The sequence below is a fragment of the Arachis stenosperma genome, chromosome 8, assembly GCF_014773155.1.
Source record: "Arachis stenosperma cultivar V10309 chromosome 8, arast.V10309.gnm1.PFL2, whole genome shotgun sequence".
NCBI lineage: Eukaryota > Viridiplantae > Streptophyta > Magnoliopsida > Fabales > Fabaceae > Arachis > Arachis stenosperma.
In genome coordinates, this window is record NC_080384.1 from 25,925,094 (window position 1) to 25,941,277 (window position 16,184).

The following is a 16,184-nucleotide window of genomic DNA, read 5'->3' on the forward strand; positions in this document are numbered from 1 at the left end:
TATCAGAATTTTGGACAACTGTAGGTGTCTTTACTATGTCTTTTTCAATAGGAATAGTATTTACCTCTTTTCTCTTTCGAGGATTTTTGTCTTTAGAACCGACAGGCCTGCCACGTTTCTGGCATGTATTTGCTTCGGTGGCAATTTGTCTAACTGGGACATCAATTTGAATTGGGGCATTTTTCGCTGATATATAAGATTTGGTTATCCTCTTTGTATCAGAAAATGCATCAGGCAATTCATTTGCTATTCTTTACAAATTTATAATCTTTTGAACTTCTAGTTTATATTGCCCTGATCGAGGATCTAAATGCATCAAGGATGATGCATTCCAATTAAGTTCATTTTCAGGAAGCTTATTCTCTCCCCCTAATGTTGGAAATTTTGATTCATCAAAATGACAATCTGCAAACCGGGATTTAAATACATCTCCAGTTTGTATATCAAGATACCTCACTATAGAGGGAGAATCATATCCAACATATATTCTCAATTTTCTTTGGGGTCCCATTTTGATACGATTAGGTGGTACAATGAAAACATATATCACACACCCAAATATTCTTAAATGGAAAACATTTGACTGCCGGCCAAAAGCTAATTGCATAGGAGATAAATTATGGTAACTCGATGGCCTCAAACGAATAAGTTATGCGGCATATAAAATAGCATGCCCCCAAACTGAGGTTGGGAGATTTGTTCTCATAAGTAAGGGTCTAGCAATTAATTGGAGGCGTTTAATAAGTGATTCTGCTAACCCATTTTTTGTGTGAACATAAGCTACTGGATGTTCAACACTTATTCCATTAGCCATACAATAGGCATCAAAAGCTTGGGAAGTAAATTCACTAGCATTATCAAGACAAATTATTTTGATTGGATTTTCTGGAAATTATGCTTTTAATCGAATAATTTGAGCCAGTAATCTCACAAACGCCAGGTTGCGAGAAGACAATAAGCACACATGTGACCATCTCGAAGATGTGTCTATTAGTACCATAAAATATCTAAAAGATCTATATGGTGGATGAATAGGTCCACATATATCGCCTTGAATCCTTTCTAGAAATTCAGGAGACTCAAATCCAATCTTTACTGGTGATAGCCTTAAAATTAACTTTCTCTGAGAACATGCAGTACAACAAAATTCACTAGATTCACTACAAGAAAATGGAACATTTGTAACAAAAAATTTGTATCAAATTTAAAATTGTTACAAATTATAGTTTTTTTTGTAACAATAATTAGTTATTGTTACAAAATAAGAATATTTTGTAACAACAAGAAAATTTGTTACAAAACATTTGAATATTTTGTAACAACGTGATTTTTTTTGGTACAAATTATGTTGGCTTTCGTATTGAATTGTTGTTTTGTTGCAAAATATTATAATGTTTTGTAACAAAAGATTATATTGTTGTAAAAGTTCAAAACATTTTGTAACAAAATATCTATTAGTTTCAAAAGCTCTAAATATTTTGTAACAAAAAATTAATTTGTCACAAAATACAATATTTTTGTAACAAATTATTTATTTGTGATAAAATTCAAAGATTTTTTGTAACTAATAAAAAAATTTATTTCAACATAGTAAATGTATGACTTCAAATTTTTAAAAATTAACATAATAAGTTATTTATGATTTATTATATTTATTTAAGATTTTATATTCAAAAATTTATTTTACTAAAAATATTTAAGTCAATTTAATGATGCTTTGAGTTTAAAATTACTTTAAAAATTAAATAATAAGTTATTTATGATTTATTATATTTATTCAATATGAATTTTTATAGATTTATATTTTAAAATTAGGATATTTATTTAAAAATAATTTAAGAATTTATAGTTAAATAATATCTTTATATAATTATTATTAAATTAAAATTAATTTGCAATTACTATATTATCCTTATTTTTATTAAAAATATAAGAATTTTCGTAACTAAAAAAATTTATTTTAAAATATTTAAATCTTTAAGATAATTTTATTTTGTTTTAAAAATTAATTTTTTTAAATATTATTTGTATTAATTAATTATTTTTTATAAAAAATTCAAGATTAAATGATTAATTTTTAAAAATGGTATATATTATTTTATATTTTTTCATAAAACTAATATATAATTTTTACTAATTGTAATCCTCACTTTCACTCTTCATTCTACCGCTCGCTGGGTCACCCTCCTTCTTTCTCTCTCTTTTTTTATACCAAAGATAGGAATACTCAAACGCGCGATCTTTTAGATGAGTATGAGAAGACTATATCATTTGAATTATTATTCATTGGCGGTCACCTTCCTTCTCTTATTTAAAATAAATTTATGACAAATATTATTTTTTATTTTATTACCACTCTAAAATTTAACATATTTTTACATTTAAATAAATTTTTAAAAACTTCCTTAAGAACAAAATATAGAATTCTGATTTTTTCTTTCTCTCTACTAAAATCCTAAACCCATCATAACCCAACACTCATTATTAAGCCTGTTAAATCTCTAATTGTTAAAAAATAAATAATAAATTATTTATGATTTATTATAGTTATTCATGATTTTATTTTTAAAAAATTATTTATCAAAAAGTAATTAAATCAAAGTGATAAAATTAATTATTTAATTAAAATTATCAAATTTTAATTTATCCAAAAATTTCTAATTTTACATTTTCTTCAAAAACAATCCCTAATTCTCAAATTAAAATTTCTAACTCTAATTTTATCCTAACCCTATCCACACCCACTCACTCACTCACTTTAACTCTAAACCCTTCCAGCCGCCACACGCCCTTTTCCCAAATGCACACACACAACACAAAAAAAACACACACAGCAAGATAAAGGGAAGAACGGAGAGGGAAAAAAAGGAAAAAAAAGGAAAAGCTAGAATCAGAGAGCAAGAGAAGGAGAGGGGGAAGAGGGAGGACGGTGCCGTCAGAAAGGAGGAGACGTTGAGCGAGAGGAAGGAGCGCCGCTGTGCCTCCATCGCCGCCGTCAGTTCACATTCTGCTGTCGCCGAGGGAAGCTGTCGCCGTCGTCGTCTTCATCACGAGCGGGTCGTTGCCAGCTTCCACCGCCGTCGCATCTCCCATCACGGACGACGCTGAGGACGCACAAGAGAGACAGACGCGTGGAGATTGGAAGATGGATGAAAAAGGAGGAGTCGTTGTTCGCCCTGCTGTGCCCAGTCGCCCTTCGTGGAGTCACCGTCGTTGCCGCTGTTAGGGGTTGCATCACTGAGCCCCTGTCACCGGAAAACAGTGCTGCCTCACCGGGATTCACTATCGGTAAGGGCGTTCTCCCTTCTGATTTTGATTTCCTTTAATTTTTGGGAATATTGTTGTCATTGATTTCCGTCAGGAGCTTCGGATAGGAGGGAAGGGCAAGCTCAAGGGAGTTGAAGAGCAGTTAAGTTTGCTTAGGAGCTCTGTTGTCATAACCAAAAAATTTTCAGCCACTAACATAACTTGCTTTATAGAGGTATGCAAATTTGTCTTGTTTTGTTTAGATGGATGCATGTGGTAGTGGAATTGAGGTGAGTGGCTTATGAACTTTAGAACGTGACCTTTAATGAGTTTTCAAGATCTGTTAAAAAAAGGGGTAGTCAACTTTCTAAGTGTATATAACTCCCGAACTGCAATTGCTTTTCACTTGAAACCAATTTTAGAACTCATGAATTTCATATGCAGTACTAAAGGAATAAGCAAAATTTTCTGCATCTATTTGTTTGTTATCTATAGATTTATTAAGAAACGAAAAGAAAAGAATTCAGATGTTGAGATTGTAGTTGCTTATTGAGTTCTACTTTCTATTAAGAAATTAACCATAAAGGGGATATTTGTGTTTTTTTATTGAGTTCTACTTTCTATTGTTAGTTGCATTTCTAATTTCTTTATTCTCTTTTCTTATGCAGTTATACCCATATTTGCATATCCGCAACAAGAAATTTCTATCAGGTATATATCTCTCATAGAATGCTTTAATCCGTGTGTATATGTATATATGTTCTCTAAGCAACTTTTGCAAAAATCATTTATTGGAATTTGGAATTGTTTAGTTTTGGCAATTGAACTTTGTTCAGCAATTTCTTTAAACGAGTACTATAGGAGGAGCATTCGATTATTGGATTTTGATAAACGAGTGAGGTATTGAGTAAATTAGTTAATATATTAATTAATTAAAAAATATAATTTGGCAAATTATGTGTATAATTTGTATTAAAAAATTATTACAAAATAAATAGTATTTTGTAATTAAAAAAGTTACAAAATCAAGTTATATTTTGTAACAAAATTTTATAATAGGAAAAAATATATTGTCACAAAAAATATTTTGAAGATCAAAATTTGTTATCACTTTTATAACAACTTTTGGTTTTTTGCATCAGAAAAATTTGTTACAAAATATTTCTTTGAATTATAACAGTTCCATTTTTTGTTACAAAAACTTTTTGTAACGGGACATACTGCAACGGCTCCCTTTTTGTTTCAAAATTTTGATTTTTTGTAACAATTTTTTTGTTACAACTATTGCTTTTTCTTGTAGTGATTTAAGAATCGTCTGGTTCTTTAGTGAATGTCCATGGGAGTTTCCAATAATTCTCCGCATCATGGTTGTTCCCGGATGACCCAATCGGTCGTGCCAATTTCTGAATTCATTTGGGTTAGTAAACTTCTGGTTTACAATGGCATGTGATTCAATTGCACTAATCTTGGTATAATACAACCCAGATGAAAGTGAGAGTAACTTTTCTAATATAATCTTTTTATTTAAATCATGAGTTGTGATACATAAATACTCATGATTTTCCTCATTCATTGTTTCAATATAATATCTATTTCGGCGAATATCTTTGAAACTCAACAAGTTTCTCAGAGACTTGGTAGATAATAGTGCATTATTTATTATAAATTTTGTTCCTCCAAGAAATAAAATTATAGCTCTTCCAGAGCCTTCTATCACATTATCCGAGTATTGACATATTCTTCTTTTGGCACAAGATGGGTAAAATATATATTACTTTTAAGAATAGTGTGTGAACTTGCACTATCCACAAGGCAAATATCTTCACAATATGTCCTTGCTATTTTTCTTCAAAGACAAATAATAATAATAATAAAATGAGTAAAAGTACATGCACAGTAAAATTATTCACATGAATACTTAACAAACACATATTAAACTATTTCATCATTGATCAAATAGCCAATATTTCCTTCAAGATCCTCAAAGAAATTAGATACATCATAATGAGTGGTGGAATTTTCATAATTTGAAACAAAATTTGTTTCCTTTCTTTTGTTATCCTTTTTCAAAGATGCTTGATAAAGATCAACTAGGTGCCATCGGGTATGACAGGTATGTGACCAATGGCCATTTCCACCACAACAGAAGCATTTATCCTAAATTGATTTACTTTGTCCATTGTTTCTTTTTTTATCCTACTTCTGATGAGATCCTTTCTTGTGAATATAATTTATTTTCCTTCTATAATTTTTCTTACTACCATAAAGCCTTGCCATTTACTTCTTCTGGGGTTATGATTTGCCGCATTTGCTTCAGAAAATGGGGTGGCACCAGTTGGGCGCGCTTCATGATTTTTTAAGAGTAACTCATTGTTGCGTTCAGCAACAAAAAGGCAAAAAATTAGTTCATAATATTTTTTAAATCCTTTTTCTCAATATTGCTGCTGCAGAAACACATTCGAGGCATGAAAGGTTGAAAAAGTTTTTTCTAACATATCGGATTTGAAAGAGTATCACATGATTGTACCTTTCTTCAAGGTCTTTCGACAGATCTGCAGGATCTTTTAATGTGAGATATTTATTTTTCAATCATACATCAAGATGACGATGAAGGAAAATCATGGCTTTGACTTTATCCTTCTGGGATGTATTATTTTCAGCTTTAATGGTATCTCGAAGATCCATTGAATCAAGATGAATTTTAGCATCTAATATCCATGATAAATAATTGTTTCCAAATATCTCAAGAGCATTAAATTCAAGATGAGAGAGTTTTGACATAATAAAAATTTGTTACCTAGAGTCTTTCTAAAATTTGATCAAAGTCTTGTGCTGATAACATGTTGTAAAATAAACAAGGAAGATAAATAAATATAAAATAGAAAAATATAAATATGCTCTTATCTTACTATAATAGAAGTGATTCTATATTTACTACTATTATATATATTAGCAATATAGGAAAGAGAGAGAAAAAAAATTTTGTATATAGACAATATAAAGAGAGTGAAAATTATTATTGATTGTAGTTATGTATCTGGTTAAAAGTTCAAACCTCTATTTATATACATACACAAGATTATATTTTCAAACCTTATTAAATGTAATTCCTATGGAACTTGAGCCTTATAAAACATGGGCATCTACCTCAAGTTATCCTATCTTATCACAATAATAACCCTTTTTTTCTAATATAATTTTTTACCTTACAAAAAACATTTATAGCTTTTTCTTTTCGTATTTCTTTAAGGAAAAAGGGAAAGGCAAAGCAAAAATAGAGAAGAGAGGACTAGGAAATCGTCAAGTTCTTGGAGATATTGGTAACCTTGAAGTGCTTAAAACTACTGATGGCAAGCCCATTTCATGGCCTATCACAAGGTTCTCTTCTCTTTTTCTTTTTTTTTCTTTTTTTTTTCATAATTCAGTATGATTGATCTACCAAAACATACAATTTATTTCCTAAGCTAACTTGCTTGGTTCTTGTAGGAACCATTATGCAAAACTTTTGGCAAATTCACAATCTAATGCGGTATGAACAAATTGCTCTTTGCTAACTTTGTAAATGATCTTGAATTGAAAGTCTATCTATGCATTTGGTTTTCAATGAACTTGTCCATGTTGGTCTGTAGAACTTGCTGCTGGATCCAAAAGCCCAAGCTAATGAACAAAGAGTTGCACAAGGGAATAAGGTGCAGTAGCATTCTGAAGACACATTCTTATTTCCATTTTTATGATACCTAATAATTAATGGAACTTCAACCTAATTATGTTTATTTTCAGAACTTTGTTCAACTTGAATTAGACAGTACAGCAAGTGTTCACAAGAAGCATGGTTTAGAGGAAAGCGATGAGCACTATAATGAAAGAAAGTTTAAGAAAAGATCTTGTAGGCAACTCATGACTCTAACCGTAGAAATTACTGTACAGAGTAAGGTACTTCACTGTTGATTACACCCTGCATGTGATAGGAAATACTAGTCCTCTAAGGATATGCATGATATCTAAGGAGTTGGGAGTTGCTTGTTTTGGCATTGTATTGTGATTTATACTCTTTGGATTTGGAGACATCCATGATGACATTGTTGAAGAGGATGTTCCACAAATCTAGACTCTCCCCGGGTCGACTTGTAACAACTTTTTAAAAAAAATCTTGCTGCTCACCCACGCCATCACTCCCAATCTTGTTTACTTAACTGCTGGCTAACCAACCGCTGTTGCCTCTCACCGTGCTGTCATCCACTCATTCCACCGAATCTTGTGCTCTCATCTCACCATGCTACCACACCATCATCTTTGACCGGATCTCCCTTGCAGCAGCCAATTTGACATCTCACTTTCTCGCAATGACCCCTTCTACCTCATGTAGTTCTCTCTCACTAGCACTGGTCCAATGCTGTAGATCTTGCCTCTGCTTCTCTTAACTAGCAAATCTCACCTGTCATCTGGCTGATCTATTATATATTTTAGCCTGCTCTAAATCCAATTTTGGACCAGAGTTTAGCTCGGCCTAAAAAATATTAGGAATTTGCAGATTTAGTATCAAGTAAGGGTCCAAAAACAAGACCAGTTGAAATTATCAAGTCAGCTCAAGGCTAAGCCAAACCCAATACATTAACACCCCTAGTCCAAAATATACACTTGGAAACTAAACTGAAGTTTATTTTATACTATGAAAAATTCAATTTATGGAATCAAGGAACAATTTAACATGTTGCATAAATTACAAAGACCAATTTAACATGTTGCATAAATTACAAGGAACAACATGTTTATTTGCTCTTTTATTAGTTCTATTTTTTAGATAATTAGTTCTTGCCACATAATATCATTAGAAATTGATTTTTCTATTTCACATTTATATATAATGGTGTTCTTGTATGTGGTGAATAGTAATAAAATTTTAATTCACAATAATTTTGATGGCAATGCCAAAAAAATTATTGTGTAGTTAGTGTTTGCTATTTTATTATGTATGATATGGTAGTTGAAAATAAAAAATAAATATAAAATATATGTCAATGTAGATTTTGTTGCTGTTTTTTATTTTATTTTTACAAATAATAGCAAGCTATATAAAAATGTGAAAAAAATAAATAAAAAAAATATCTGGAAGGAATATATGCAGTAGGTGGTTCAGATGGAACATTGTTTTAAAATGGTGGTAGAGGGTCAATAATTTAAGCAGATGAATCATTACGTAAAAATGGTGGTGGAGGACCAATACTTCTAGCAGATAGAACATTGGTTGAAAATAATGAAAATGATGGTAAAAAGACAGTATTTCTAACAGATGGAACCTTGCGTGAAAATGATAGTGGAAGACTAGTATTTTTAGTAGAAATAGACAATATTTTTACAGAGGTGATAGAATGAGGCTTTTTTACCTAAATGCACATCTAAAAAACATTAATTCCCAAAATGTGCATGGCTGGAAATCTTTCTGAAAATGCGCATTGCTATTTCTTGGCCTGTGCCCGTGAAATGGATTTGAACTCCATTTCACTGAAGGTGCCCACGAAATGGACAATACATGTCAGGCCAGCTCCCACGAAATGGCTATCCCATTTCCATGGTGGCAGCAGTGAAATGGAAGGAAGAACTCTGGGCAGACAGGAGTGAAATGGGTGTACTGCCGAGTTGAGACTCCATGTTTCATTGATAGCAATACTTGTGGAGATTTGTCTTTGTTAAAATTTAAATATGACAACTTTATTTATTGGTATTATATTCATTCATGAAGTCAAAACAATATGATTAACGTTACTAGTTAATATTTCACATTTTATGACATGATTTTCAAGTTTTCAAATATATATATAGACTTATTTATTTATAAAAGCTATTAGATTGATTAATATTCCTTAGTAATATTACTAAAATACTATCGTTGAGTATTAATTTGTGTGAAAAAAACCATAACAACTTTGGTATTTAATATATATATATATATAATTTATTCTATAAAAAAAGTGTTATTCTTATATTGATAAATGTATTTTTCTCCCATTTTTATACCAGTTTATTTGCCAATAATTACGTTAACAAAAATGGATGACTATACTATCTTAAAATATGGGAGAAAAATACATTTTTGTATTATATTGGCAAATAAATTGGTATAAAAATGGGAGAAAAATATATTTATCAATCTAGGAATAACACTTTTTTTTTATAGAATATATATATATTGAATACCAAAGTTATTATGGTTTTTTTCACACAAATTAATACTCAACGATAGTATTTTAGTAATATTACTAAGAAATATTAATCAATCTAATAGCTTTTATAAATAAATAAGTCTATATATATATTTGAAAACTTGAAAATCATGTTATAAAATGTGAAATATTAACCGGTAACAACGTTGATCATATTGTTTTGACTTCATGAATGAATATAATACCATTAAATAAAGTTGTCACATTTAAATTTTGACAAAGACAAATCTCCACAAGTATTGCTATCAAGTTGTCACATTTAAATTTTAACAAAGACAAATCTCCACAAATATTGCTATCAATGAGACATGGAGTCTCAACTCGGCAGTACACCCATTTCACGCCTGCCTGCCCAGAGTTCTTCCTTCCATTTCGCTGCTGCTACCATGGAAATGGGATAGCCATTTCGTGAGAGCTGGCCCTGACATGTATTGCCCATTTCGTGGGCACCTTCAGTGAAATGGAGTTCAAATCCATTTTACGGACACAGGCCAAGAAATGGCAATGCGTATTTTCAGAAAGATTACCAGCCATGCGCATTTTAGGAATTAATGTTTTTTAGATGCGCATTTAGGTAAAAAAGCCTATTCTGATAAAAAAAGTCATATATTTCAACTTTCTCAAAAAACTGTTCATTAACTTTTTAAGAAGTTAAAAACTTTTTTTTAAACAGTATTAAACACGCATATTATAACTTTTCATAATTCAAAGTTAAAAAATAGCTTCTGCTTCTTCAAACGGGTTCTTTGTGACATTATTATGTACTTAAAACTTTTTTCCTGATGCCATTTGCAAAGGACTTATAAGTGGTTTATGTGGAAAACATGAAGAGATTATGTTTTCATTTTGAGAATAGGATAAATCAATTTGGATACATCATTAAGTTCGGAAATCACGTTATGTAAAAAATCGATATGTCTAGATTTTGAAAAAATTAGGAAATTAAATATATTTTTAAATTTTTTAATATTTAAATGTCTGCGAATTAAAAGATTAATGACTTATTTATCCTTTTCACCTATTTTTACGTTATTTCGATTATACCAGGGTAAATTGGCTTTTGTTGAAAGTAACAGATTTTATGCTTAATGCAAAATTGAGAAGGAAGATATTTTGTGGTGGAAATTAATTAGAAGAAATACAATGTGAAATTTTATGTCAATTTTTTTTCGTACTTATTATTATTATTTTATTATATAAAAGAAAAATATCTTTCTCCAAACGTAGTGACATTTCACACGTCATGTAACAATTTCCTCTCTTTTTCAGATAATAACAGTTCATATGTTACGATTTTGAGTGTTGTATTCATTGAGAATATATATATTATGATAATAATGTAATCTTAACAATTGATTCTATTGATATGTGATTCAAATTTTAATTCTAAGGAATCATTCCGATTCAGCCAAAACTCTTATATGAGAAAGAAATGGATTCTCTACTTAAAATCGCATCCATTTTAAAAGCAAATTATGATTGATTATGATGATACTGGAGTTTCCTTTTCGTTTTTAGTTAAGCACTCCGACTCCCGATCCTATTTGTATAGAAAATTGAAGCTTCATAGTATCGTATTTTGGTTGAATTTCCAAAAGCCACGATGGGCCTTGCCCCGAACCGGATCGGTATATTCTCAAACAAACGAAACAAACAACCTTATTTTATGTGAGAAGAAATAAAAATAAAATAGAATTAATTCAAAATTTTAAAAAATGATTATGTTTATTATTGTAGGGCAATATAAATAATGAGAACAATCGTGCTTAGAATCTCGGATTATAAAATACAGGTGGACGATGGAGAACAACCGAACAAGAGGTTTTATTTTGATTGCTTTTGATAACTCAAAACAAATGTTAATCAGATATCTTGTTCTCATTCTAAGTGTTTTTTTTCCGATATAAATGTTTTACCTGTTTGCATGTGGATTTAAGATTTTTGATGGTCTAACTAAACCCTCTCGTGTTTATAACAAAGCTAAGTTCTTAAGTCCGATCGCACGATTTTGTTTCTAATGTTACTCGTTCTCCTTTTCAATGGTTTTTAGGAAATTCGATGATTGACATTCCTGCATTTAACTGTGGCTTTTCATTTTTATATGATTTAGTAATGGTGATTACCATCAAAGTAACATACACAATTACGGCGTAGCAGAAATTGTCTGTAACAATTTCTTTCTAATATAATTTTTTTATTTTTTACCTCGCAAGAAACATTTATATCTTTTTGTTTTCGTATTTCGTTAAGGAAAAGGGAAAGGCAAAGCAAAAACAGAGGAGAGAAGACTAGGAAATCGTCGAATTCTTGGAGATATTGGTAACCTTGAAGTGCTTAAAACTACTGATGGCAAGCACATTTCACGGCCTATCACAAGGTTCTCTTTTTTTTTTTTCTTCATAATTCAGTTTGATTGATCTACCAAAACATACAATTTATTTCTAAGCTAACTTGTTTGTTTCTTGTAGGAACCTTTGTGCAAAACTTTTGGCAAATTCACAATCTACTGCAGTAAAAACAAAATGCTCTTTGCTAACTTTGTTAATTATCTTGAATTGAATGTCTATCTATGCATTTGGTTTTCAATGAACTTGCCCATGTTGTTCTGTAGAACTTTCCGCTGGTTCCAAAAGCCCAAGCTAATGAACGAGGAACTGCACAAGGAAATAAGGTGCAGTAGCATTCTGAACACATTCTTATTTTCATTTTTATGATACCTAATAATTAATGCAACTTCAACCTAATTATATTTATTTTCAGAACTTTGTTCAACTTGAATTAGACAGTACAGCAAGTGTTCACAAGAAGCATGGTTTAGAGGAAAGCGGTGAGAACGATAATGAAAGAAAGTTTAAGAAAAGATCTTGTAGGAAAGTCATGACTCTAACTGCAGAAATTACTGCACAGAGCAAGGTACTTCACTGTTGTTTATAGGAATAGGAGGAGTTGCTTGTTTTTTGGTTTGTACTCTTTGGATTCGGAGACATCCATGATGACATTGTTGAAGAGGATGTTCCACAAATCTAGACTCTCCCCGTTTGGGAGTTGCTTGCTTAACTGCTGACTACCCACCCGTTGCTCGCCTCTCACCATGCTGTCTTCCACTCATTCCACCTAATCTCATGCTCTCATCTCACCATGCTAGCACACCATGCAGTACTCTCTCACCACCACTGGTCCAACGTGGCAGATCTTGCCTCTGCTTCTCTTAACTAGCAAATCTCGCCTCTCATCTCTGTCATCATTTTTCTTTTCATTTTCCTATAATGATCTTTCTATTAAGTCTGGACTAATGATCTATTATGTATTTTAGACCTGCTCTGAATCCAATTTGGACCAGAGTTTAGCTCGGCCTAAAAAATATTAGGAATTTGCAGATTCAGTATCACGTAAGGGTCTAAAAACAAGACCAGTTGAAATTATCAACTCAGCTCAAGGCTAAGCCAAACCCAATTCATTAACACCCCTAGTCCAAAATATACACTTGGAAACTAAATTGATGTTTATTTCATACTATGAAAGATTCAATTTATAGAATCAAGAAACAATTTAACATGTTGCATAACTTACAAAGACCAATTTAATCATTTACTCATTTATATAAAATCTTCAGTACACAAGGATCATTTAATTTTACTGCTTTTCATAGATTTCAATTATATTTTGCCCAGGCTGCTAGAGAAGTCTTGTCTAAGCCTGATGAACAGCATGTTGACATCAATGCAGACAATGGTAATATTGATTTGGCAGTGGCTGAGTACCTTGATGATTTATACATATTCTATAAGCTAACAGAAGTATGTAGCATTCTCAACTCTTAAGCCTTGCACTGCTGTATCTATATCCTTTTCTTAATAGAATTTATGATGTAGGATGAGAGCCGAATTTCAGATTACATGAACTCACAGAATGAAATCAATGAGAAGATGAGGTCCATTACCGTGGACTGGCTCATTGATGTGCACTGGAGATTTAACCTAATGCCTGAGACACTCTATCTTACCATAAACATAATCGATCGATACCTCTCATTGACAGTAATACCAAAAGCAGAATTACAGTTGGTGGGCATTTGCTCAATGCTCCTAGCTTGCAAATATGAAGAGATAGTAACTCCTAAGGTCACATTGCTTCTACCAAGCAACACATTTTGAACCTTTCTACTATTACTTTTATGTTTCAATTTCTTTGTTTTGGCTGCAGGTTAAGGTCTTTGCTAAACTAACAGATGATGCTTACACCAACAAACAGATAGTGGACATGGAAAATGCAATCCTTGAAAAGTTAGAATGGTATCTAACAGTTCCCACACCCTACATGTTCTTAGATCGATTCATCAGAGTTCCTGAGCAGCCAGATATTGAGGTAACATATGTTGAGATTGCACTATTGCAATGCAAATTTGGTTCCATGGTTTCTTTGATTTGATATATTTAAACACAAACTGCAGCTGAAGAACATGGTTTTTTTCCTGGCTGAACTTGGTCTTATGCACTATCAAATTGTTCTGCACTGCCCCTCATTGATAGCTGCAGCAACAGTCCTTGCTGCACGTTATGCACTCAATCGGAATCCATTCTGGACTGAAATACTAAAACTCAGGACTGGCTATGTTGCAGAACAGATAATGTAAATCTCTATTTTGTTAATTCAAAGACACCTCTTTAACTTAATCTAAATGAAAGAGTGATTAAACACTTGACATCTCTTTTAACAGGGAATGTTCAAAGATGTTAATCAGATTTCGGTCAAGTGCTGCGGATTCTAAATTGGATACCGTGATCCAAAAATTCTCAAGTCCAGAGAGAGGAGCTGTTGCACTTTTACCTCCGCCAGATCCCAAACACCAAGTCAATAATCTCACCTGAATTTTTTAATAAGTAGTCGCTTTTATAATTTTGGATTTCAGACCTCAAATTTTGATAAGAGTACCGAAGTACAGATTCAAATATTTCATTTCTTAAGAAATTAATACTGTAATTAGCTTATTTTAATAACAAATCATGATATCATATCAAATTTAGATTCTAACTGAGAATATTGCAGGCATATTTTTTAAAATACCAAGTACATTAGTTTTTTTCGGGAGTCGTAATGACAATCATCACAGCATACAAGGGATAAAACGAAAATACCAGATTACTTACTAATTAGAGGTTAATTAAAAATGAGAAGTTGATTATGCCCTCTCGCCTCTGATTCTGCGTGCAAGTTGAATATCTTTGGGCATAATGGTGACTCTCTTGGCATGAATGGCGCAGAGGTTAGTGTCTTCAAAGAGGCCAACAAGATATGCCTCAGCCGCTTCTTGGAGAGCGGAAACGGCGCTGCTCTGGAAACGAAGGTCGGTCTTGAAATCCTGAGCGATCTCCCACAAGCCTCTGGAACGGGAGCTTCCTTATGAGGAGCTCCGTGCTCTTTTGGTACTTCCTGATCTCCCTCAGAGCCACCGTCCCCGGCCTGAAACGGTGAGGTTTCTTCACTCCGCCGGTGGCCGGAGCTGACTTCCTTGCGGCTTTCGTGGCCAGCTGCTTCCTCGGAGCCTTTCCTCCGGTGGATTTGCGCGCTGTCTGCTTCGTACGAGCCATTTTCCCTCCAAAAGAGATCTCAAAGAAAGTTGAAATTTGCGAAGAGTGATTCACAAGAAGTAGCAACTAGCAACACTAGATGGTATTTGAATTGATGCGAAGATCCCTTAGAACTTGAAAGAATATATAGCAGCGAATTAGCGGGAACTTTTTCCCAAGGGGAGCAAAGATTGCAAATGGAGCGTTTTGGATCGTAGATTAAATCTTAATCAACGGTCTCGGTGCATTTTAAATCAAAAGCCTCGGATTACAATCCTTGTGCTTTTAAGGGGTTTTTTTTTTATCGGAGTGGAGCCAAAATAAAATTAGCCAAATTAGGATTCGTACTCAAGTTTTTTTTGGCGGCGGAAAAGTATTAATTTTTTTTGAGTTAAATATCAAAATGGTTCTAAATTTGTAATCGAGTTTCAATCTCATTCTTCAATTTAAAATGAAAAAGTATACGAAATCAAGAAGTTATCAGCCAAAAAGTAAACAAAATCACATTAATTTATATTTTATTTTTAATTAATTTAATTTTTTTAATTTACAATATTTGTTATTAATTGTTGTTTAATTAAAATCAACATTCGAGTGTTATCTTTTCAAATTTGCTCCTAGGATCACGGAGCATAATCAAACCCATTTTTTCACACCTCACACTCGAAACTCTTTGAGTGTTTTGCTGTATGATTTTCTCTTCTCCCTTCATATCATTGACGGTGCCGACCTTTTCTATTGGACCATCCAAGCGCCGCTCCATTCTCAAGTGAAGTATACGCTCCTGATTATTCATCCTATCACGGCGGCTACAGTGCATGGTGCCTCATTGGTTACATCAGCAACGCCAACCTCATCCAGTCAAACAATCAAGAGAAGGGTGCGGTGCAATACTTTTGGAAGAGAGCATCTTCCATGGTGTTTTCAACCCCGGAAAGTGGATCGATTAGTACATTTATCAATCCAACACAAGGTGATGAACAATTCAGTGTGGGTGAATTAGTTATTCAAGAGCAAGAAGGGTCGAAGGTATGTTGCATAAGCTTCTCCTTCGTTGTTAGAAATTTTGTAACAATGTGTTATTTGAATGTTTATTATTCATGCTAATTAGATGTTTTTTTAGTTCAAAAAGTATATTTATTTAAAAAAT

The 16,184-nt window shown here is 32.3% G+C and overlaps 2 protein-coding genes and 1 pseudogene across 2 annotated transcripts; 2 read left to right on the forward strand and 1 right to left on the reverse strand.

Moving 5' to 3' along the window:
* Nucleotides 1–3,149: 3,149 nt before the first annotated feature.
* LOC130945657 (uncharacterized) lies at nt 3,150–7,214 on the forward strand. Its single transcript, XM_057874358.1, has 7 exons — nt 3,150–3,288; nt 3,915–3,957; nt 4,547–4,613; nt 6,497–6,624; nt 6,733–6,775; nt 6,876–6,935; nt 7,027–7,214. Exons 1-7 carry the CDS (start codon nt 3,150–3,152, stop codon nt 7,192–7,194), a joined length of 648 nt encoding a protein of 215 aa, XP_057730341.1. The 3' UTR covers nt 7,195–7,214.
* A 3,976-nt stretch (nt 7,215–11,190) lies between these two features.
* Nucleotides 11,191–14,409, forward strand: LOC130944620 (G2/mitotic-specific cyclin S13-7-like). Its single transcript, XM_057873023.1, has 10 exons — nt 11,191–11,288; nt 11,718–11,844; nt 11,936–11,978; nt 12,079–12,138; nt 12,228–12,380; nt 13,139–13,264; nt 13,340–13,588; nt 13,671–13,832; nt 13,918–14,096; nt 14,185–14,409. The coding sequence occupies exons 1-10, from the start codon at nt 11,267–11,269 to the stop codon at nt 14,333–14,335; spliced, it is 1,272 nt and encodes a 423-aa protein (XP_057729006.1). The 5' UTR covers nt 11,191–11,266; the 3' UTR covers nt 14,336–14,409.
* A 42-nt stretch (nt 14,410–14,451) lies between these two features.
* On the reverse strand, nt 14,452–15,157 carry LOC130944621 (histone H3.2-like; annotated as a pseudogene).
* Nucleotides 15,158–16,184: the final 1,027 nt, after the last annotated feature.

Coding starts and splice junctions, on each gene's coding strand:
- LOC130945657 (XM_057874358.1), top strand. CDS start 3,150: ATGAAAAAGGAGGAGTCGTTGTTCGCCCTGCTGTGCCCAGTCGCCCTT. Junction 6,776..6,875: donor CAAATTCACAATCTAATGCG/GTATGAACAAAT, acceptor GTTGGTCTGTAG/AACTTGCTGCTGGATCCAAA. Junction 6,936..7,026: donor GAGTTGCACAAGGGAATAAG/GTGCAGTAGCAT, acceptor GTTTATTTTCAG/AACTTTGTTCAACTTGAATT.
- LOC130944620 (XM_057873023.1), top strand. CDS start 11,267: ATGGAGAACAACCGAACAAGAG. Junction 12,139..12,227: donor GAACTGCACAAGGAAATAAG/GTGCAGTAGCAT, acceptor ATTTATTTTCAG/AACTTTGTTCAACTTGAATT. Junction 12,381..13,138: donor AAATTACTGCACAGAGCAAG/GTACTTCACTGT, acceptor TATTTTGCCCAG/GCTGCTAGAGAAGTCTTGTC.